The 23,925-nt window shown below is 38.7% G+C and overlaps 2 protein-coding genes and 1 long non-coding RNA gene across 3 annotated transcripts in view; 2 read left to right on the top strand and 1 right to left on the bottom strand.

Annotated features, from left to right (window-relative positions):
* The first annotated feature begins 177 nt into the window (after positions 1-177).
* On the top strand, positions 178-4,248 carry nedd8 (NEDD8 ubiquitin like modifier). Its single transcript, XM_023268660.3, has 4 exons — positions 178-394; positions 519-566; positions 668-750; positions 2,962-4,248. Exons 1-4 carry the CDS (start codon positions 377-379, stop codon positions 3,086-3,088), a joined length of 276 nt encoding a protein of 91 aa, XP_023124428.1. The 5' UTR covers positions 178-376; the 3' UTR covers positions 3,089-4,248.
* Positions 4,249-5,546: 1,298 nt separating this feature from the next.
* On the top strand, positions 5,547-6,754 carry LOC129348102 (uncharacterized). Its single transcript, XR_008600531.1, has 2 exons — positions 5,547-5,717; positions 5,818-6,754. It is a non-coding gene; the product is annotated as an uncharacterized LOC129348102 (long non-coding RNA).
* Positions 6,755-7,659: 905 nt separating this feature from the next.
* The window catches only part of slc7a8a (solute carrier family 7 member 8a), a 28,364-nt gene continuing 12,098 nt past the window's right edge, over positions 7,660-23,925 (bottom strand). The window contains exons 3-11 of the mRNA XM_023268633.3: positions 21,431-21,582; positions 15,374-15,499; positions 14,408-14,561; positions 13,861-13,984; positions 13,524-13,627; positions 12,329-12,425; positions 12,083-12,232; positions 10,863-11,040; positions 7,660-9,658 (exon numbers count right to left, since the gene is read on the bottom strand). Of these exons, the coding sequence (XP_023124401.1) occupies positions 9,504-9,658; positions 10,863-11,040; positions 12,083-12,232; positions 12,329-12,425; positions 13,524-13,627; positions 13,861-13,984; positions 14,408-14,561; positions 15,374-15,499; positions 21,431-21,582 (1,240 nt within the window). The 3' untranslated portion in view covers positions 7,660-9,503. The remainder of the gene's footprint in view (positions 9,659-10,862; positions 11,041-12,082; positions 12,233-12,328; positions 12,426-13,523; positions 13,628-13,860; positions 13,985-14,407; positions 14,562-15,373; positions 15,500-21,430; positions 21,583-23,925) is intronic.

The raw sequence follows: 23,925 nt of genomic DNA, 5'->3' as shown, positions 1-23,925 counted from the left end.
CTGATGTCGTAAAGATTGTTTTAGGTACTTAGCTAATAAATTTGGGTTTTCTTTTGTTGGGGGCTGTATTTGCGTTAAAGTAAGATAATTTAGGCGAAATTCTGCACTTTCTCGTTTATTAAATAAGTAAACTAGTCCGAGTTTAAGTGAAGCGGAACAGACGACACGGAAACCAGGAGGCGGTGGGATTCAGTGAGAAACACAGGAAGCGCCCCAATGAATTTCTGACAGAGGAGGAATGTCGAGTTTGCTCACCAAAATATCCAACTGAAACATTATTTTTCATCCAGTAGGCAGTGGAATCATAGATTTAGTTATCATACTATCATATTGCTGAACCCACTCCAGTGAAGTTTCTAGAAACAAATCAACAAAGATGCTGATTAAAGTGAAGGTAAGGCATATCAAACATTACGATTAGCCAGTCATCTTAATAGCGGTTATGACTGACTGAGTAATTTGGTCTATGTGGTCTCATAATTTGCTTAACATTAACTTCTAAAATGTTTTTATCACAGACACTCACTGGCAAGGAGATAGAGATTGATATAGAGCCCACAGATAAGGTACAGGATGATTTTTCATATCTTCATTTGTGCTGTTTGCAGAAAACACTTAGTTTAATGTGTTTGAGCAGTGAACAGTAATTTTTGTCATTTCCATCCAGGTGGAGCGGATTAAAGAAAGAGTGGAGGAGAAAGAGGGGATCCCTCCTCAACAGCAGAGGTTGATCTACAGTGGAAAACAGATGTAAGGTCAAGCTGCAGATCTGTTCAATTTAGAGAACATACATAGACAATTAATTTATTCTTCTTATATTATTCTGTGACAGCTGTTTTACCAAAACAACAACATGTAGTTTATTTTTAACCCTCCTGTTTAAAATATTGTTTCCTTGTCTGAAAAAAATCCAAAAATTCAGCAAAAAAATTCCACAATTTTCTGAAAATTTGCAAAACATTCAGGAAGAAAATTTGAATAACTCCTTAAAAGTTTCCCTTAAAAGTTTTATTTAAAAAAAAAAAAAAATCCCCGAAATTTGGCAAGGAAATTCTTAAGAAACATTTTTAACATTTCTTTTTTTGTACCAAAAAATGTTCAAAGATTTCCCAAAAATGTTGAAAATGTGGACATCAGAAGTTTCACTGTGAAAATATATTTTTTTCCACATTTTCAAACTTTAAACCGGGTCAATTTTGACCTGCAGGACGACACGAGGGTTAAGTAAATCACACAGACAATCCTGCTGCAGTAAATACTCATGAACGCAACACATCTGTGTTTAACTATAGGACCCATCTGCTGTAGGGAATGAATTAGTCTTTATTTAAATGAGAATATGCATTTATTATATTATTTTTGAGATTGATATAATTAATATAATAGAAAGAAATATGGTTGAGCTATATGTTGAAATACTATCACAGTATGCTGAAATGCAATACGCAACCCCCAACAAGCTGCAATTTTTTGATAAACGTAAAATGTATCAAAACATAGCATTGCCTTGGCCTGCAAATTTTATTCTCCAGCTGCAAGATAACATTTTTGTTTGGTACAGACTGTAGTAGAAATCAACAAATCATTTTATATAGAAACCCCAAAATGACCAATCCCACTGCAGTTGTGACTCTCAAATATCACAATGCCTGTTAAAAATAATTACAAAAAGTCTGGCTTTTTTGTGTATCATTCATCCCAAGAAACAAATCTGCTTGAGATGAAATTTACAGACATGGTGGGAAAAGTGGAAGATAATTAGTTTAGCTCAGCACTAGCTGTATTGTATCCAGGTGAAACTGTAAATGTAGTAAAATGTAATATAATACACATAATACAATTGTGTAAAAAAATGCCAATAAGCCACCACACAAACTTAAACAATATACATCAAGTGACAGAGTATTTGGACTGTCATTTTCATTGTTGATTATTCTCTTGATTAATTTCTCAATTAGTTGATTAGTTGTTCAGTCTGTAAATGTAAGAAAATGGGGAAAAACGTGTTTCTCAGAGCCCAAAATGACATCTTCAAATGTTGTGATTTCTTTACAACCCAGACATTTACAGTTTACTGTTATATAGAAGTTAAAAAAAAGTGAAATAGGCAAATATGATAAGCTAGACTTACAAAATCTATTTTTTATTATTTTTTTTACTCAAACCAGTTAACCAATTATCAAAATAATCTGTGATTAATTTAATACTTGACATACTTGAGAGTAATAATAACAGAGTGCACTCAGGCGTCATTTTCAAACCCAATCATAGTCAAAAATAACCAAAATCACCACCGTCACTTGCTAGTGTTTTTTTTTTTAACAAGATCTGTTTATTGAAGATTGCTGTGGCATGCGCTATACAAAATGCAAACATTACAGTGCCTTCCTATCAGTGGCCTAAGTAGCCACCCATCAGACCTGTATCACTGAATTCAAGTCAGTGATTTTATAAACTTACAGAGGAGTTAAAAGTCATAAGCAAACAAGCAAAAGACAAACAAATAGCTAGGTTCATACATATTATGAAGTGACAATTTGTACTTCCATTTTGATACTAATGTCAAGAAATGCCACAAAATCTCCAGAAATATGCCTCAAACAGTATTTATCGTACTTAGATCAAGATACGGTATATTTTAAACGTAAACCAGCACCAAACACAGCAGCGGGAGGGGATGAATCAGTTGTCTCCTTTAGTATTTAGAGAAAGTATTGCAAATTTACTGCCTGAAATGATGCAGCCTTGGACCAGTCCAGAACTTGGATGTAATATTCTTACAGAGGCTCACCTGCCAGTTTATATGGAAGACTGAGCCGACTGACAGCTGAACTCAATGGAACAGGAGAAAAGATGCAAATTTATGACTCAAACATAAACATGACAGATGGCCCAACACACTGTAGGTTGTCTTTTTAGAGCAGCTGCTGATGTGATATCTTGCCTTTTGTTTTTCCTCAGGAACGATGAGAAAACGGCTGCGGACTATAAAATCCAGGGAGGCTCTGTTCTACACCTGGTACTCGCCCTGAGAGGAGGACTCGCGCTCTACCATCCCAGAAGCCTCTGCTCTGAACCTGCACTGTAGCCGTCACTACAAAACATGCCTTAGTTGTTGCCATACCTACGCAAAGCAAGTACACTGAAGACACAGCCACCGGTTGTGGAATCACCAGGTGGGATTGTAGGCGATACAGAACCACTGGTAGAAATAATCAGACCGGGTTCTACTTTGGCAGCCACTTCTCTTCAGCCAAAAAGTGTGTCGGCTGCAAACATCTCCCCTACTGTAATATTGCTGCGTTGAGGCGCTCCACATGTTACAGCTGCACTAGCAGCAAAGATAATTCAAAATCGTAAAAAAAATAAACAGCTTCGGCTCAGAACCCAGAGCTAATTTGGCTGCTGCAGAAGCTTTTGTACGCTGTTCAAGCCTTTCTCGTGTTTTCAGAGTTTCACAGCGGTTATTTATCTTTGTTCCGGTGGTAATGTTGTTTTATTACCTTTTGACTAAGCCAGTCGAGTTTTTTCAGTCTTTGTGCCAATCGAACAGACCGCTGGCTTTAGACTTGTTGCTGTGTTTAACACACATAAATAAGAGTGATACAGATCTTCTTGTCTAAGTCCTGTATAAGAAATCCAGTATATACACCACCAGTCAAAAGTTTGGACACACCTTCTCATTCAATGCTTTTTATTTATTTGTATTATTTCTACATTTTATATTAGTACTGAAGATTAACACTTTTTTGTTTATGACATAATTTCATATGTATTCTTTTATAATTTTGATGTCTTCAGTATTAATCTACAATGTAGAAAATAATTAAATAAAAAGCATTGAATGAGAAGGTGTGTCCAAACTTTTAACTGGTAGTGTACATCTATCTATATTTCCTAAGGTGTCAGACTACTCCAGTGAAAGGGAAAAGAATCTTTTGTGATTTTTGTGTCAGGAAAACCTCACACAACTTTCCATCTAATTCATGGAGCACATGGTTTGCTTTACACCTACTGGGCATCGGTGGGATGACGGTTTATTTAATGTGTTATGGATGATATGTGCTGATATTGCAAGAACAGTGGCTTCAGTTTACATGGATGTTTTTAGTCCTTATTTATGGTTTAAAGAAGCAGTGTTTACTTTCTTAGCTCCATATTGCTCCCCCTCAGTGTTCAGAAATGTGTGAAACTGATTTATGCTGTGGATTAATTTGCCGGTAGAATAAACTTAACGTTCAAAATGCATGTTGTGTTCCTGATAATTTAATTGAAAATTCCACATTACAGCTGAACAAAGGAGACATGAATACTTGTTGTTTTTATTCTTGCCACACACTCACCACCAATATATACATTTACATTTTAAACACAAAAATAGACTCAAGTTTGAGAGAAATTATTGTGGGTAGACTGCAAACAGTATTAAATTAGACCAATGTGTGCATAAAATGATTTAAAAATAACATTTGTATCACAGTGTATCCTAATGTGATAATGTATTGCTAAGAAAAGATTTGCATATACACACCAAAAACACCTAAAGTTTCCACCACACTGAGGCCGTTTCAGTCTGAATATGAGCAAGAGTTGAAGTTGGCAGCTTAGTACAGGATGCTGAGCAGCAACAAAGTAGAAAACTCTGCAGTGTGGTGCTTTCTTTACACATATTCTAAGCTGTAAATACTGCAGATTAAACTTCAAACTGAACATTATAGCTTGCACAGCTTACATTGTTGTGTCACATGAAGTTGCAGCATTTGATTTCTGAGGTGGAAAAGTTTTCAGGCCTCATTTATGTGAAAGGTGGGATCCACAAAGTGGATGCTGTGTATTAACCCCCGTGTCATCCTGCGGTCAAAATTGACCCGTTTTAAAGTTTGAAAATGTGGGGGAAAAAAAAAATTCTCAGTAAAACTTCTGATGTGCACATTTTCAACATTTTTGGGAAATCTTTGAACATTTTTTGGTGGAAAAAAAGAAATGTTAAAAATGTTTCTTAAGAACATTCACACAAAAAAATCAATCAAAATCCAGTGAATTTCGTTGATTTTTGTGAATGTTCTTAAGAAAGTATTAGAAGTTTCACTGATATATATGGAATCGTTTTAGATATTTTTGGCCAAACGAAGAGGAAGAGAAAGAGGTGCGCTATCTGCCCATATTCCAAAGACAGAAAAACTACAAGCTACTGTTCCAAGTGCACCTGGCCTGTGTGCAAGGAGCACAGAAATGTAGTGGTCACCTGTGATTTGTGCAAAGATTAAGATGACAATTTGCGCTCAAGTGATGTGACAAAATTGCAAATAAACATGTTGAATATATTCTGTTTGGTCCCACTCACTGCAAAAGATCACATAGAGTCATAGAACGACAAAATTCTACGTTAACCATGAGTCTTTTCATGTATAATATTCTGTTTACTCAGCCAATAAGGTTTTCGGTAAAGCTACACTCTTAGCCAATCAGAACTCACTTTTTTGGTGCGTGCAGGAAATTAAAAAAACGGCGCGAGGGGAGAGCAACGTTTTTTTTGGAAAAGACGAACGCACACGAGGTTGAGGAGAGCAGCAGCCGACGAGCAGAGAAAACGGGTTTAATGTCGATATGACTGAAGTTGTAGACCTGCTTATGTTAAGTATGGGCACAACTAGTGTTTAGCAGACTTCTGACGTGTGAAACCTGCAGTTTAGCGTCTCCCTATGCCGACGTTCAATGTGAGATGCAGCTAGGCTAGTCGTGAGCACAGAACTTGTACATTTTAGCACGTTGTTATCAGAGACAGTTGTTTATCAACACTGGCCGTCGCTTTCACAGGGCAGTATTCGGAAAAGCTGGAGGACTTCGCTGGAAGACCGTGCATGCAGCTAGGTCGTTGCTGCTGCTGCGACGAGGGACAACGCCGCTGGACTTGGATGGACACACCGTCGACATCTGTTCTATCTCGCCTGCTGCTGCTGCGGCATCTTCATCGTCCACTTGTCGGACCTGCTTTGTATCTACCTCCTGCAGTTGTGAGTAAAAGGAGCCCTTTTCTTAGAGGCACAAAGAGAATTGTTTGCTTTGCCAAAGGATGGGAGGAGTATTTGTTTATTTGTGACCCAACAATAAACCAAATCCAAGCGCTTGGTAACATTTAACACACACACACACACACACACACACACAAACCTGAACATTGAACCAGTAAACTGTGACTGTTGACCCAGTTAGTTAAGTTGCTTTTGTTAAAGGTAAAGTTTGTTTTGTTAATTATTAAATGTGTTATTGTTATATAAGTTATCTGATTGTCCTGCATAGTTCTTATTATTTGACATTATTAACATTCTATATGTTTTTTTTTTACTAGTTTTCTGGGGAAATACAATTGCAGCTCAGAATTGTGAGCTAAGTAGTTTCCACAGTGGAGGCACCATGCTGTTATTGTCCTTTGTAGCATTTTTCCTGTTATACTGATAAATTTTTAAACAAGGGGAGGTAGCAAATTCAATGTCACATCTAAGCACTCAGGATCCTGTTCTTTTAGGCTGAAATAGTAACCCAGCCTGATAAAAATATACTTCCAGCGCCAGGAAGCAGTTGCATGCGGACCAGGGGAATCCGACTGTTTAATTAAAACAAAGCATTGCAAAGGCCCACGGGGGGTGTTGACGCGATGTGATTTCTGCCCAGTGCTCTGAATGTCAAAGTGAAGAAATTCAATGAAGCGCGGGTAAACGGCGGGAGTAACTATGACTCTCTTAAGGTAGCCAAATGTCTCATCATCTAATTAGTGATGCGCATGAATGGATGAACGAGATTCCCACTGTCCCTACCTACTATCTAGCGAAACCACAGCCAAGGGAACGGGCTTGGCAGAATCAGCGGGGAAAGAAGACCCTGTTGAGCTTGACTCTAGTCTGGCACTGTGAAGAGACAGAGGTATATATACCAGGGGCACGGAGAGTGACTTAGGGAACTAAGACTGACTCGGGACACCAGCGGCATGGAGGGCTGCAGGGGTACCAAGGGCACGGAGAATGCTCTGGGGGTACCAGGGGCGCGAAGGATACTCCTGGTACCCCGGGTAACGGGCACAAAAAGTCAGTTGGGATGCCGGCTCTGCTTCTACTCTCTGCATGGCTGGTGGTGGGGGGGCTTAGTTGTGGGTAAGCAGGGTTGAACGGAGAGCTGGGTAGAGCCAGGGCTGGGTCAGGCCTGGCTGGAGCGCACAACATGGGCTGTCACGGAGAGCCAGGCATGGAGCTCCTGCCGGTCCGGGAGATCCAGTCATGAGTGGCGTTTTCCAGGCTGCTGAGAGCCAGGCCAGCCCTGGCATGGGTGAAGCTGAACTGTCTGTGTTCATTTCTCTGTCTATGCATCAAAGGGTTAAAATAAAACTTTTAAGGGAATTTTTCAAGGAATTATTGGTATTTTCTTCTTTAAGGTTTTGCAAATTTTCAGAAATTTGGGCAACGTTTTTGCTGAATGGTTAGATTTTTTTCAGACAAGGAAACAATATTTTTCGGTGCCCGTAAATGAAGAAGATAGGAGGGTTAAGAGTGTTGAAAATGTCTTATTTTGTTATTATCACTGATGGAACCTGGCATTCTTTGAAATTACCGCACTTTAGACAATAGAGGAAACTTTTTTTGTATAAATGAGGCCTTGGATTACAAATTCAAACATTAGTTAGTGGTTTTTATTTACTAAGAGACAATATACAGACTGTCATGACATTGGTGTACACTGTAAATGCACAATAACGGGCACAAAAACACATCATTGTACTTGTCAAGACATCCAAGACACCCTGTTCCCCTTACAGTTCAACAAAAGCAATCTACACAATACTGGCCCAACTATGTCAATAATTTGATTTTTCTTTTTTTTTTGTAAATCCTTTAACTCCTGTCATCCTCTTGTAAGACTGAGACTCCTGAGGAATAAATATCTAAGAGCACCAGTACAGACATTTAGCACAAATAAACTGGATTTCAAAGAGGCAATCGGTCGGATGTGTGGAGTTTTCACGGTCTGGAGCTTTTAGGCAGTGTATATAAGGAGAAGGCAGTGGGGATGCCCTGAGACACTAAGAGATTACAGAAAAACTGAAGCATACATAGTGTGTTTATGTGGAGTGTTGTTGCTAGAATACACAGCATGAGTATTGATGCATTGCTGTTGCATTACAGACGTAATGAGTTCATTCATGGGTGCGTGTTCAGTTTTTTTTTTTGCTGGTGCCTGCAGTAATATTGCATTAATGTCTTCTAGCTAATTGTATAGATCAAAAAAACAGTCCTTTTATGTAAAGCTCTCATTTACGTGCTAAATAAAGCACAAAAAATGATTTAGATGGTAAACTACAAAAATATTTTCACCGTAAGACATGAAAGACAATCAATGCCTTTTTTAAGAAAAAAAAAACTGCTTCTCACACAGGCATTCACGTGTCGGTGTCGGGATTTGCACAAATAAAACAAATGTGGTGGTTAAAAAGTGTCGTGACTTGCCATGTTAACGGGTTAATTATTTGTGTAGTGTCACTTTTTTATTTTATTTTTTGACATTTTTTTTGATAAAAATGAAAAACTACCCCAAAGTATAAGGATTGACCAACTCTCCACATCTGTCAAAGCACATCTGTAATGGCACTAAAGCACAGAATGTATCCTGATTAAGGCAATTTAAAAAAAAGCAAAACAAAAACTGCACCATTTACAAGCACATTTACCAATACAAAGTACACATCTCACATCAGCTTTCAGGTGTTACACATCCGCAGTAAAAAATAGGCCCAGATGAATATGATGTTAGAAAAAAAGACTATCAACAACACTAGAATTAACATATTTAAACTAAAAAAAAACCCAACAAATGATATACGCAATTATCACAATTACAAAAAAAAACATTTCAGAATTACAGTCACCTTGAAAAACAAAACACAGTATTAGTGTACGACTTCAAGGCATGAAATGACTTGATCTGAATCTGATTTTCTTGCTTTGACAATCAAAATGCAGCTTTGGTGTGTTGAAAGAATGACAAAGCAAAATTAACTGAAGAAGAACAAAACAAGAGTTTCTGTAGCCATCACAGTACAGGAAGAGTCTGTTGATAATAAAAATTGCAAAAAATACTTTTAAAAAAAGGCGCTCTGATGGGGGAGTTTGCAGTTAGTGTGTGGAAATGGAAGAGGGAGGATGTAAAGCAGGATGATGATGCTGAAATAAATGGCTAAATGTCATGTATGGAGGAGCTGGAAGGTGCTAACCTTTCTGTATTGCACTTTTGCAGGACCCCAGACAGAAAAGATGGGGGTCATATTACTTGAAACGCTTCTTACTATATTTGGCACAGAAAATATTGATTGATTCTAAAAACCAACTAAAAATCTCCAAGACAAAGCGTGGGGGCACATGTGTTGATCAGTAAGTCCACTCTAAACTGTGGTGTGTTGGTGTGCACACCCACCGGCGTCTATTTTGGGGGCAGGTGAGAATTAAAAAAGGTGCGCTTTAGCAGTCTGCTGACTTGTGGTTGTCTCCGTCGTCTTTCGACAGGGGAGACATGGCCTCCTTCATTTCCTCTCCTTCCTCTCCGCTCCCGCTGCTGCTGCTTTCAGCTGGATAAACGACCACGCAGAACTTCTGACCCAAGTAGGTCATTTTATCTGGAGGAAGAGAAACACAGAAAGAGTCAGGGTAGATTCAGGTGAAAATCTTATACGACAAAATGAAACAAAAAAAAATCTACTTCAATTTAGTCAGATTGTGTTTTATGCTTGTCACCCTATTTTTATGCAACTTTGCATTTTAAAAAAAGGACTACAGACACTTTGTGCTATTTTTCTTCAATAACATGTTTTCTTTGAGACAAATAGAAAAAAAATGTCCATAATATACATTGAAGCAATTTTTTTTTACTACATCTCATCTATTTACATCAATTGTAATTCAATCTTTAAAGGTAATTTTCTTAAAATGACTTTCTGACAGTAATCTCCACTTCATTGTCAGCTCACACTGACATTCATTTGGCATCTTTAAGATCAGCTTTGTCAAGAATAAATGCACCGATTTACTTGCGAACCTTTAGCTAATCATGCTCACACATAATGATCATACAACCGTATTATCAGATTTCTTATGAAGTTTTTTTACTCATTTGGCGACACACTGAATCTGGAAGGAGATCTTTAGCGTTCAACCTTTAAAATAAGGGATTCTAAATTGTGCAGAAGTTGGTATTTATATAAAGCAAACTGTACATTCACACCCATATCTATATTCTGAAGGTTTTTGCAGACACATTTGTAGCCTGACTGATGTAAAATTGTATTCCTAAACCCATTTTCTGAATGTTGACAGTATTTGCTTCATCCAGTGTTCAGATTTCTGTTCTTGAGATTAATGCAAATTACTGCATATTTGAGCCACTAATGCCTCATTTGTATATTTAAACATGACATTTCAGAAAACTTGTAATACAAAAAAATATTTTCTTAATGCAAATAATCAGCTGGGGAAGTTTCAGGGCTGATATCTCTTGGATACTTTTATTATCCTGTTGTCTTATTACTTTTAAAATGAAGCACTGGATCAAAAAGCTGCTTTGGCATTTTAGGATTTTTTTCTTGACAAAACAAGATTGAGAACATGCTTGTGTCTGTACATTCAGGGAAAATGGGGTCGCAGCTCACCTGGCTAATTAAATAATGCATGATTACCAATAAGAAAAGCTGCACCATGTGACATCTGTATTGTATTAGTCTATTGCCTAGACTTTCCTAATGAGCTATATTGCATTTGTGGTGCTAAAAATGTGCAATGTTTAACCCCTGACAGAGAAAAGTTGCCCCCGATAAGCAAACTTACCAACAAAGGCGTCGAAGCACTGGGGCTTGTTGTCCCAGTAGACTCCCAGGAAATAGACGGGGACACCAGTCAGCATGATGGCGAGGCCGATGCCACACACCACCGGCTCAGAGTAGAGAGAGAAGATGAGGAGGAAGGCCCAGAAGATGAGGTAAATGACCGGCCATATAAGGCTTACCTGGAAGAAGGAAATAAACTTATCATACTTGCGCAAAAGATCCTTTTATCCCCCTTTGAATCATGCAGATTTACTGAAATATAACAGTAGCTTTGACAGAAATTGGGCGATTTTGACATATATTTAATGAACTGAAACGTACATCATTTTTAAAAAATGTTATTAGCTTGTCACTGTTGTTAATCTACCACTAATATCTTATTCTTGACTGTGCACCCACTAACTGATAATACAATCGTCCTTTCACTGCTTGAATTCAGAATTAGTGCACATTATCAGTCACTTTCAAAACTGCCTTCATAAACTTTTACACCAGTATCCATTTAAAGGCAGACATTACAGGTCAATACAGTAAAAAAAATGTATATACTATATTGCACTATAAAAACGTTTCCTTACAATAAGACAATTATTTTTTGAATTGCAAACCTTTCATTTGCATAAATTCCCACAACAGAAATCTAAACACTGCATAAATCTAGCTTCAAAATAAAACAGAGTCAAAGGTTTTACAGAAATGATTTTTGGTATCTGTCTTAATCACTCCATAAATCAGAAAATACCATCAACATCATGAAAAATTTAGAATTTTTTGCCACGTTTTTGTGATTGTAATGTTCTGTAAATCAGATTTTGAATGAGATGTCTGGCTCAGAGAAATGTAAGCCAGCTGTATTTGGAGAAAGCCAGCTTTAACAATATATATTATACTTTTAAGTGCTGTAACAATATATATTATAATTGAAACTTACTCATACAAATAGACAAAGTGTAGCAAAACAAACACCTAAATGTGTATTTTGGATGCTTTCTTTTTACTACTCTGAAAAAGCAAAATATAAAAAATTGCAAAACTGACTGTTTTACCAGTAGCATCTCACCTTAAACACATTTGCCTTCAGATGTGCAATGCAGTGCTTATTATGGACATAACTGCATCTAGTAGGTTATGTATTCTTGTTTTAATCGAGTATATCCTCTTTCATAAGTGGAAAATTTACTATATACAAATCAAAAATGACAGAAAACCACACGATTGCACCTTGATTGGCCGGTGGATGTTGGGCTGTTTAAATCGCAGGACGATCTGCCCGGCGACAGTCACTCCATAGAAGAGGTAGTTGATGAAGCCCACGTAGTTGATGAGCGTGTACATGTCGCTGGTGCACAGCATCAGCAGGGTGGACAGACACTGAGGAAGCAGACAGAATTAGTCAGAGACGGTGGTTATCTGCAGCTTTTAATTGTTCTGTTTAACCGCTGTGCTGTATATCAATGTAGAACTCACAGTGAAGAGCAGAGCAGGGATAGGGGTGCAGCGTTTTACATGGATCATGGCCAGCAGACTGGGGAGGTGGCCCTCTCTGGCTCCGGCAAAGAACAGTCTGCAGGGTTGCAATGAACAAATCATTTCATTAACACATAAAGAGAAGTCAGACCATCCACAAACCAGAATGAAAACTTGTTAAAACAAGAAAAGCACTTGGAGAGCACAATACTCTGCCAAGGCTGCTCAGTCTTTGTAGTATTTCCGTCGGATGAAATCTTTATTAATAAATGACCTTGCACTGAGCACAGGCATGTGTTATGCATGTGTACGTTATGTACAGATACCGAATTGTGTAACCTAAATGTGTAGCAGGCGATGGGAGTTGATGGGACTCAGAACACCCCCCCCCACCCCCCCAAATTAATTGTTCCTTGTATGATTTCTGACGGAAAAGTCCCAATAAGTCCACAACGGTCAACTTATAGTAGGATCGCAATCATGTGATCGTCAGCAGGCAGCTGATGTAGTGTTCACTTGTCATAGTTACAGTGAAGCCGTGCCGCTATCTCGCAATGATACAGAAATCTTTAACAGATCCGTGGATCCAGACAATAAGCTGCATCATGGCCAAATCTAATCACTTGGTCCTTGTGTCATTTCTGAGATTCCCTGAAAAATTCATCCAAATCTGTTAGTCCTTTTTTGAGTACTGCTGCAGACAGACAGACAAATGTACGCCGGTCGTCACACAATGCGTTCCTTGGCAGACTAATGAAAGACTTGAGAAGGGTTGAAGGTTAAGATAACAGAGAGGGTGAAAATCTGAATTTAGAGCACTAAGGAAAAGAGAAGCACTTCATAATACAGCATAAATTAAGCAAACTGTGCAACTCAGTGCAAAACCACTCATGCAAGACTCCTGCCTGTCCCATGTCATGTTTTATTCAGACTCAGAGATAAGTCATAAACTAATCTTTTATCTAGCTGTTGCTAATTTTAGGGGTTTATTTAAAAGACTAGAGACAAATCATGCAAAAAGTGGGATGTTAGAGGCAGGGCATGAAATATCCTGGTTCATAATTTGTGATATATTCAGGGAAAAAGCTTCAGATATTTTTTGCATGTCTAAGAGTCACATCGTGTTATTTTTCCCCCATAGACCAATAAAATGAGAGTCCTAGTTACATGACTGCATGATATTAAACCAACTAACCGAGAAGACGTGAAGAGGGAACCGTTGACACCTCCGAAGGTGGACAGAGCCACAGAGATGGGCATGATCCACGACATGACTCCCAACAGCTTCTCACCAAACGTCTGCGATGGAGGAATGAAGGGATGGAGATTAGAGGTTTAATGAAAGCGAGGGACACATTTACATGATTAGACGTCTGCTTGATCCTGCCCACTTTTAAGATGAAGTACAAAAAGGTGTAAACAAGCACAAGTAGTCATCTTAACTTGTGCATTGACCAACAAGGACCACTAGAGGGCGACAGTCATTTAAACATTTCGAAATGTGCTGTTGAATGAAGCCATGGGGCACTCACCACGGCAACAGCATTGGAGGCAAGCAGCTCCGGAGGACTCATGGCTGTGACGTAGGCGATGTTGGCGAAGACGTAAACGAAGGTCACGAGGGGGATGGAGATGAAGATGGCACGAGGAAGGTTCCTGGAGACATCACAGCACAGTATTTAGTTGACACAGTGGGGGGAGAAAAGCTCAAGAAAGGGAGATAGGGATTTAAAGTAGGAAATTAAAAATGGTATCTTAGGGGTGGGATATTAATAGATAAAAAGTTATTAAAAATACAGAATTGTTTAAAAAGATAGAAGGCACGGGAAATGAAGAAATAAACCATTTTATACACTGAGATATTGTTCGAGATCAGACAGTGGGAATGACAGCGAAATTAATTCCTGAAAGCTCTAACAAGAAGGATCAAGGATTAAGCTGGGAAGCCTAGTTGGCATGTGACTGCTAATCACTGAAACAGCTACTGGCTGTTTGTAAATTTCTATGGTCATATGTTAGAGGAGGGTTATAAACACAGCAAATGAATGTTTACAGGTATATGAAAGTGAAGTGTCTTACACATAAGGATCCACCAGCTCCTCTGTGACGTAGTTGAGGAAGTTCCAGCCTCCGTAGGCGAAGGAGCCTTGTAGGAAAGCTAAAGCTATCAAACCCACATCATAGTCCTGGAAGGGCTCAAATGCATTGGCAGGCTCCAGCCAGTAGTACTCTCCTACAGGGGGATAACGCAAAAAAAAAAAAAGAGGCAAAATCTTCAGCAATCATGATTTGTTTTGCATGATTTTGTCATGTTTTTTTGTCCACAAGTTTTCAGTCTCTCTCTTTTTTGTTCGTCTGTGTTCCTTCGTTAAACTTACACGACTTTCTGCGGTCAAGTGCTCGTGGTTATTTATCTCTGGTTTGCTGTTTTGCTGAAGGGGTAAACAAACCGAAGTCTGGGACTCGCTGTGAGGAAACCCATCTGAAAGCTATCATCTAATGAAATCAGCGTGTGTGAAACAAGTTATGCAAGACATTCTGCTGAATACCTGGCTAGTGACTTATTTGCGAAATCCCCCGGAGAAATACCCAAAAACTCCTTCATAAATCTGTTTTTTTCCTCATCTGCCTTTGCATTTTTCACCAAATCCCTTCATCTCTCCTACATACTGTCCCTCATTTACGACCTCAAATCTCCCATCAAATCTGACTCTTCATTATCTTCAAACACTTGCACAGAAATCCCCATTTTGTTGCTCCTTTGTGGCCCCTATAATAACTGACCCTCTGTTGTGTTTGCGCTGCAAACCCCCACAGGTGTGCTGATATTAGCGATGTGAGTTTTAACCAATAAAGGGCCCCAGAAACCCGCTGACCCCTGTGGCGTCCATGTGGATCCTAAACAGTCCCGAATCATTGAACATGTCCCCGCTGACTGCGACTGTGTGTGTGTGATTCTGCTTTTTCACACACAGACAGAGAAAACACCAGGTGGGATACTCGCTATGTATTCTGGGGATGCACAGATGGCGGTGGTCAGCTTACCCTTGCAGATCTGCACGATGCCCATGATGATGATGAGGGCGAGGGCCAGCAGCTTGCCGGCGGTGAAGATGTCCTGCACTCTGGTGGCCCACCTCACGCTGGAGCAGTTCACCCATGTGAGCAGCACTGAATGGAAACAGAAAAACGCAGGATTAGGGCTTAGTTTGCTCTAATTAGGTGTATTTTTTCCTAATATTCTCACTTTAATGGCTTTAAGGCTGCTAATATCATCTTATTTTGTGTGTTGCACCAGTCTTTTATTACATGCTGTGACTTGGACACATCATCAGTCATGAATGCTCAAACATCAGAGCCCCTCTGTGCACTTTTTCTGCAGCCTATATGAGGTTCTTCTCTTTCCTGAAACCCTCTACTATCCATGAGATTGAGTGTCTGATGTATAGAAGCTTCCCTGCAGCCCACCTCACTGGGCCTCCCACCCCTGCCTTCTACATTCCTCTTCTAGTTTGAGATACTGGCCTCCTTACGCCCGTTCAGTCCTCAGTGAATTCCAGCAGAACAGAATCTTGCCTTGTGTCGTCCTCGCAATGAAACTTCAGCTGCTTCTCGAACTCAAGCACACATTAACTCTCGTGTCGTCCTGCGGGTCAAAATTGACCCAATTTAAAGTTTGAAAATGTGGAAAAAATATATTTTCATAGTAAAACTTCTGATGTCCACATTTTCAACATTTTTGGGAAATCTTTGAACATTTTTTGGTGGAAAAAAAGAAATGTTAAAAATGTTTCTTAAGAACATTCACAAAAAAATCAGCCAAAATCCAGCAAATTTTGCTGGATTTTGGTTGATTTTTTGTGAATGTTCTTGAAGAAAATATTAGAAGATTTACTGATATATATGTAATCACTTTAGATATTTTTAAGATTTTTTTTGGAAGATTTTTTTCTCATTTTTTGAAAATATTTACAAGAATTTTTTGCCAAATTAGGGGGATTTAAAAAAAAAAAAAAAAGTGTTTACGGGAAACTTTTCAGGAATTATTGGAATTTTCTTCCTGAAGGTTTTGCAAATTTTCAGAAATTTGTGGATTTTTTTTTTTTGCTGAATTTGGGGATTTTTTTCCAGACAAGGAAACAATATTTTTTTGTGCCCGTAAATGAGGACAACAGGAGGGTTAAACCCGTGTGGTCTGTGTTAAGATGGAAATATAACGTGCAGTGGCATAAAGAGAGTCTTTACCAACTGATCTGAAAGAGCTGAAGGAATAAATAGACCATGTTGATCAGTAAGGTAAACTCTACTGAACCTGTATTTATTGTTTTACGCGTTAAATACTTTATTGCTCTCTCTGAGCTGTCCCTGCTTTGTTTGTAGTAGCGGTGCTCCAACTGTTGCTCAAGAATGGAAGGAGAAGTTATGAAATCGGTTACTGTCGATGATAAAGTCAAAGTTTTCAGGTCAGCGTGTAGAGAGAGATTAAAAGCTGCACATTCAAACCACATTGCGACGTGTCTTAACGTCTAACATGGCGACCTTTGGTTCTGCTACTGCATCACTGCGTTATCGCATTATCTCTTGCACCTCATATCATGCCTGCTAGTAGTTCTGTTTTCTTTGGAAGTACTGTGATGATATGGTACATTCTTGGCAGTATATTGCATCAGCGAGTTTTAATACACGTGCACTTTTATCTAGTGCAATATATGTATTTGTTACATTCTGAACAGTAATTTAAAGTTTGTAGATGGGCTGATTTTTGTTAATTGAATGTCAGGGTCTGTTCAAACGGTTGGTGTCTCTTAGAAATGTCCTTATTTTTGAAAGAAAAGCAGTTTTTTAAATGGAGATTACATTAAAGGAATCAGAAATACAGTCTAGACATTGTTAATGTGGTAAATGACTGTTATAGCTGGAAACCGCTGATTTTTAATGGAATATCTACATAGGGGTAAAAAAGTATTTGGAAATGCTGCTCAACTCAGTTCAACTTGATGCTGACATACGCAAGATAATGGGTTTGATCTGTGCTGCTGAGTACAACAGGCCAGCGGGTTCAGGCCAATAGGGTGCCATTAAGTAAGAGTCCTGCTTGACTCTGTGGGATTAATTTCATCACGTTAAATAACTCTCAGCTGCCACTGCGGGGAGCAAACACAGACGTACATGAAGAGACATGCATGTATCTGCACTGATACTGAATGAATAGTGTATGCAAACAAAAAGAGACTGTTAGTAGCGGCGCTAGAGGAGTTTGAGGTTCATACGAAGGCAAATGGAGGCTGTGAGAAAGAAAGAAAGAGGGGAACGTTAGGATCTAAGCTGCATGGGGTTTTCTCCTTGAGCTGACAGCAGCAGTGAGGGGGAGCTGCAGCTGCTACTCCCTCCACCAAACACAGGAAATGAGAGACGATGCACGCAGATTCACTTATGACACCATTTATGTACTGTATGCACAAGCACAATGAACCCACAACACACAACGGACTAATTCTCATGCAGCCCTGATTAAACACACCTCTAAATCCGTCCTCTGGTAAACACACTTGTTTTAGGAACCAGATGATCTTTTGCCACCTCACAACATTGTGGCAACAACATATGTCTGTCCTCCTACTCTTCTCTGCTGATTGACAGTCTGCAGATAAACACCGAAGGACACATTGTCCAAAAGCACGGAGCTGTGGGGGCTGCTCAGCTGACTGTAAGCTGAGTATACAAAATGTGTAGGCCTATGTGTGTGTGTGTAAACTTGCTGAGTTAACTATGAGCCCGTTGGAAAACATGACAGAGTTATGACCCTGCGTTCTGCCATCTGTAGGAACAGACGGACCCCAGGGAGAATCTCCAGCGCATGTTTTTGAAAGGGTACACCTTAAAAAGCCTTTGGCCTCCCTGCAGCATGGCCGGCGTCTGGTGACATCTGCTTTGACTGTCACTGAATCTAGTTATAGCCATATTTCCAAGTAAGGAGCCTGCAAAATTAACAGATGAGACTCGGCAGGCGGAATATTGAGGGCAATCACAAATATGTCAAACTCAGACGCACATAAACACAAAAACACCCCCATAAACAAGCGTGTCATCAGTGTTGATGGGAAACAGCTGACCTCTCACCCACTTTTTCCCCTCAACAACAGCAAAACAGAGATAAAACTTCTACAAAAGCTGCCTGACAACATCTGTCCAATCAATTCGAGCAAGAAGCTTAAAAACAAACCGGAGTTGGGCAACCAGACGACTTGTCAAAACTAAGCACATTTAGCTTTGAGGCATTTGTGTAAGTGGAGCAAAAAAAAGTCCGAAAAATGTAGGTCAGTGTGTCAAAAACAAGAAAGTGGAGATTTCATTTTTGCCTCCGGAGTGGTTGTGTTCTCAGATATCTTGACAGATACCGAAAAAACATTTTGTACAATTGGTAGAAAGTTAGCAAATGATGCCATCAGCGTAGAGCCTGAAATCTTTCCACTGATGCCATTTATCTACACCACGAGTCAAAAGTTTGGACACACCTTGTCATTCAGTGCTTTTTATTTATTTGTATTATTTTCTGCATTGTAGATTAATACTGAAGATTAACACTTTTTTTGTTTACAACGTAATTCCATATGTATCCTTTTATAGTTTTGATGTCTTCAGAATTAATCTACAATGTAGAAAATTATTAAATAAAAACCATTGAAAGTGTGACCAAACTTTTGACTGCTGGTGTATTTATTTTTTTCAAACCTCCTCTAGCAAATTTCCTCCTCATATTCCCAAATTTGGTCCATGCTTGTTGGATGCCTCCTTCCTTTGGTGCAAACACCTCCAAGCAGAGACTGCAATGTTTATTCTGAATGATTCCGCTAACTTGGCAATTACATAGTGGATCTCTTGCGTCACCGAGTATAAATGCGCCTGTGTATGTTGTTGTGCAAGCATTTGCAAAGGGAGGTTTTCACATTTTGAGGCCAAACATGGCAGCCAGCTGATCTCATCTGCCCTTTCTAGCTCTTGGAAAAAAGTTTGCAGGAAATGTTCCTCTGTACTCCTATGTAGATATTCCATTAAAAATCAGCCGTTTCCAGTAGAATAGTCATTTACCACATGAACAATGTCTAGACTGTATTTCTGATTCATTCAATGTTATCTTCACTAAAAAAACTGCTTTTCTTTCAAAAATAAGGACATTTCTAAGTGACCCCAAACTTTTGAACGGTAGTGTATATATTTATATATAATGGTGACTAGAAAGTGTGGCCTTCCCCTTTGAGAACTGAGTGACAGCTGGGATCCATCATGTAGAATTGTGCGTATGTGAGAATGACATCTCCAGTCTTTCCAGTTTCACTTGCTCTTGTTTTTTCTGTATATTCGTTAAACTGTTTGAGGAACGAGCAAAATGCCGGTTTAAACTGACATTGACATTTTTTGGGAAAAAGTGAAAGCTCCAAAGAAAAGATTGTTTTCCTTCTGCTTTTGCCAGTGCTGAGAGCGGTGATTTAAATGAATATCTGCACTCAGGATTCACCCCTAAATATCACCAGAGTTTGACCACAGCTCCCACTAAAATCAGTGTCTTCCAGTAGGATGTTTATTTGACAGGTCAGATCAGGTTCTGAACAGAGAGCCGTCTTGTTTAACACATAATAACACACTCTTCTCCACGGTTCACGTCTGTCTGTCTTTGTGTCTGACGGCTGCCTGCAGTATTTGACCAGTTTGTGTGAACTTTGTTGGGTCGACCGCTGTAATGTCGGCGCCAACACACTTCAGTTTATCTTTCAGCAGCTCCTTGCCTGCCTCTGTTGTGCTCCTCTTTTCTTCTGAGGGTGAAATGGCACAAGAGCTCCAGAAAACAAGGAGAAAACTTGGGACAGAGATCAATATAAACCCAATGAATGAGGCCATCATTCGACCAGTCAGCGACTTGTAAACAGCTCTGATTCGATGATGTAACTGTAACCAATACGTGCTTTAATCCACTCTTTCACGTTGAACTCTGGAATAACTAAGCTACTTGTACATTTGGTCCATTAACTATTAACTGTTTGGTAACTATGTTAATATTTCTGTGTCCATTGATTTTGTTGAGTTTCAATGATTCTAACTTTTTAAAAAAATTTTCACGTCCCTTTGAAGTGTTGTTTTCAAGCTATTCCTGCTCCTCTGTTGCTTACCTAATCAAAACTGGCTCTGCTTGCATCTAGTCGCAAGTGATATCTAAAATCGTTTTGTTATATTTAACATTCGCCAAGTCTGAACCCCGAAAACCTGTGTTTTGGGTTTGAAAGGCATGTTATCTTTAAAAAAATCACCAAATTTACACCCTTTACCAGAGCTAGAAATGTAAAGAACGACAATCCTTGAACTAGTTAAGGGTGAAATGCAGTTCCATCTGGAAATCTAAGCTTTAAACTGTGATATTTCCTGAAATCCCTTTATTCTTTACAATGAACTTTGTACTTCTCGGCATAACCATGAAGCTATTAGTGACTCAGCTTTGATGAGCAGTCACATGACAAAAATTCATGAACTTTTTGTCTGAACTGGGATGAACTGCAGTCTGTGCTTACACAAAGCAGATAGGAGACAAGTATGGAAACTAATTAAAAACATAAGTAATAAGTAGAGTCACAGTAATCAAATAAATTCAGCCTCTTTTTTATGATTTCTGGTGTTACAACTGTGTCATAGTGTGCAACAGATACTACACAAGTTGATAGTTGTAGGTGTGACCATTTTCCAATCTGGTGTGCCAAATAGGCCAACGCTCCATAAAAAACAGGGTGGATGTAGTGAAGATTCTGAGAAGGGAGTGCCACTTTTTGGTTGAACTGTTCGCAAAACATAGGCATACTGAAGATGTTCAGTAAAATCTAACCTTTCATGAGCTATAAGAACAGTGGCAGTGTGTTTTACAATTGTTAAATTCGACAATAAGAAGTTAATTACTTCATTAGTTAACCATTTTGTGAGTAAAATGAGCACTACAAGTGTGTAGTTGAGTATATTTCAGCAGTTTGAGGTATTTGCTACATTAAGAAACATTAAAAACATGTCTGTAACTGTGTTTGGGTGTTTGTCTTTGAGGATTTGTGCTCATGTGTTACTCACAGAGACACACAGCAGCCAGCAGACGAAGGCCGTTCTCTGGTGGAAAGCAGGTGGGGAACAGAGGCTGGAGGACGTAGTTGGAGAAGGTCAGCGCGATCACGGCCTGGTTGGTCGGGTAGATGACCAGCACAGCGATCCACAGTCGCAGGAACCTGAGGTAAAAATGGAGGGAAGAGGGCACAGTTACAACACACATACACGTGACACATACAGTACTGTTCAAAAGTTTGGTGTCACTTAGAAATGTCGTTATTTTTGAAAGAAAAGCACTTTTTTTCAATGAAGGCAACATTAAATTGATCAAAAATGGTACACTGTGTTAGCTAATGGTGTTGAAAGGCTAATTGATGAGTAAAAAACCCTTGTGCAATTATGTTAGCACATGAATAAAAGTGTGAGTTTTCATGGAAAACATGAAATTGTCACACAAAATGGGTAATTTTTGATGACATGTAACCTCTATTTCCTACTACGGTTAGCCTCTCACAGCATTCCCCAATCTACCGTCATCTGGCAATAATATAATTTGTACTTCTCTACAAGAACAAGAAAGCTAATTATAGATTAATGACATACTAACATTTCGCAGTAGTTGGAAATTTGAGTCATTTATCAAGAAAAATCCCCAACATATGCTGCTCTCAGCCGCTCAAATATGAGTCTTTTGTCTGTTTTTATAATATTTTTGTGCTCTTTATGAAAAAAACAAGCTATTTAAAGATGTCCCCTCAGGTTCTGGAAAATCATGAATGGGTTCTTTTGCTATTTTGAGATTTAACAGGCTAAAAAAATAAACTCCAATAGAAAAAATTTAAGAGAAGTGGACAGATAGTACAAATAATAATTCCTTGTGGGGCAGCACTCAGAACAAAGGAAAGGGGGAAGCCCATGCTGGTAAGACTAACATGCTATCATTTCTGCTGTGGACCCACTTTGATGTTTGGTTTCATGCAGCTGAGATTTCCCCCTGCCTTTTTTTTTTTTCTATTATTTAACAGTGCAGAGAAAAATGTCTGTGCAGTGACGCAACACTTACACCAAGCAGCAGTTTAAAGCTCCCAATGAATTCCTATAAAACAAAGAAAATTTCTATTTGGCAGCTAGTTTAACTAAGGTGACTCATTCAGTCTTTCAAAGTGCCAGTCTGGTAAGTAGCTGTAGTCACGGACCACAAGAATGTGCCACCGCAGCATATAATACATTTTAGTCACCGTCTGTTGTGTTTTTACTGCTGAAATTAACTGTAGTTGATGGATGTTGAAATATTTGTGACATTTTTTTCTATTTTTCTGGATAAGTGGGACCTTTTCTTCAGAGAAATGATCATTTAACCCGACGTTTACGTCAGAAACCAGAAAAGAGCAGTACATTAGCTGGCAATGATGCATGAAAAAAATGAAAAAAAAATCACTAACAAGGAGGTAAAAACACAAATGAAAACAAACACTGGACATGATCCCAGAGTGAGATGCTGAAAGGATGCAGAAACCGATGAATAATGGAGTGTTGAGATGTGATGTAGAAGCGAAGGAAAGCACTGGAGTTTAGCAGCAGGACTGACCAGGCATGTGGTCCAACCATGACATTCTCTGAAAGATTATAAAGGGATCATTACACCTGACTGCATTAACAGGACTGTGACTCACTGGAATGTGTGCGTTTCATGAAAAAAATGTAGGTTCGAATGCCCATTTAACCCTCTAACAGTACATGTGAATGCACTTTTGGAGGCAGCTGTACTAGATTTTTGGTCTTGCTTCTCTTTTTTTGTTGCAGTTTTCATGACATTTCTTGTAATACTGAATTTTTAACTTCACAAAATTGATTTACCAACTTTGCAGATTGGGTTTGAAATGCTTTAAGATCATATGATGCTCAGCAATAGATTAAACAAACAAGAAAAAAACTCTAGGGATCAGTTACATTAAAATGCAGCACGCCGATTAATGCATGAATAATTAATAACACTCTAAAGGGTCCTCTCTGCATAGTACATTATGTACATGACCTACAAATAGTAATACAGGATGTATTACTACATTTTATACCTGCATCTCATGATTATTTTTTAAATTATAGAAAAAATAAGGTGATCATTTGGTCTGTAAATTGTAATAAAATAGTGAAAAACACGTATCACAGTTCCCTAAAACTCATTTAGTTCGAGAAAATTGAGTTACAGAAGCAATCTTTGGAGCATTTTTGCAGACTGATAATTGACTAATAGATCAATCTACTTTTACTCGGAAAAAGGATCTGAATACTTCTTGTACTAATGGTAGTGGCATCACATGCAGACATACAGGTTCAATCAGCAGACTTCGGGTGGAAATCATAGACTAACTCAGGACACTCAATATATGGCAAGACATTCATCTACTCTATATTATGATATCTGGAAAAAATACATCTAAAATGCAACAAAAAAAGCAAAAATTGCATGTGCATTCACTGCTTTGTGGCTCTGAATGTGTTAATTCTCATTATTGTTCAGT

The sequence above is a fragment of the Amphiprion ocellaris genome, chromosome 23 (assembly GCF_022539595.1).
Source record: "Amphiprion ocellaris isolate individual 3 ecotype Okinawa chromosome 23, ASM2253959v1, whole genome shotgun sequence".
Lineage (NCBI taxonomy): Eukaryota > Metazoa > Chordata > Actinopteri > Pomacentridae > Amphiprion > Amphiprion ocellaris.
Note: the sequence above shows the minus strand (reverse complement) of the source record. Positions and strands in the feature narration are given on the sequence as shown.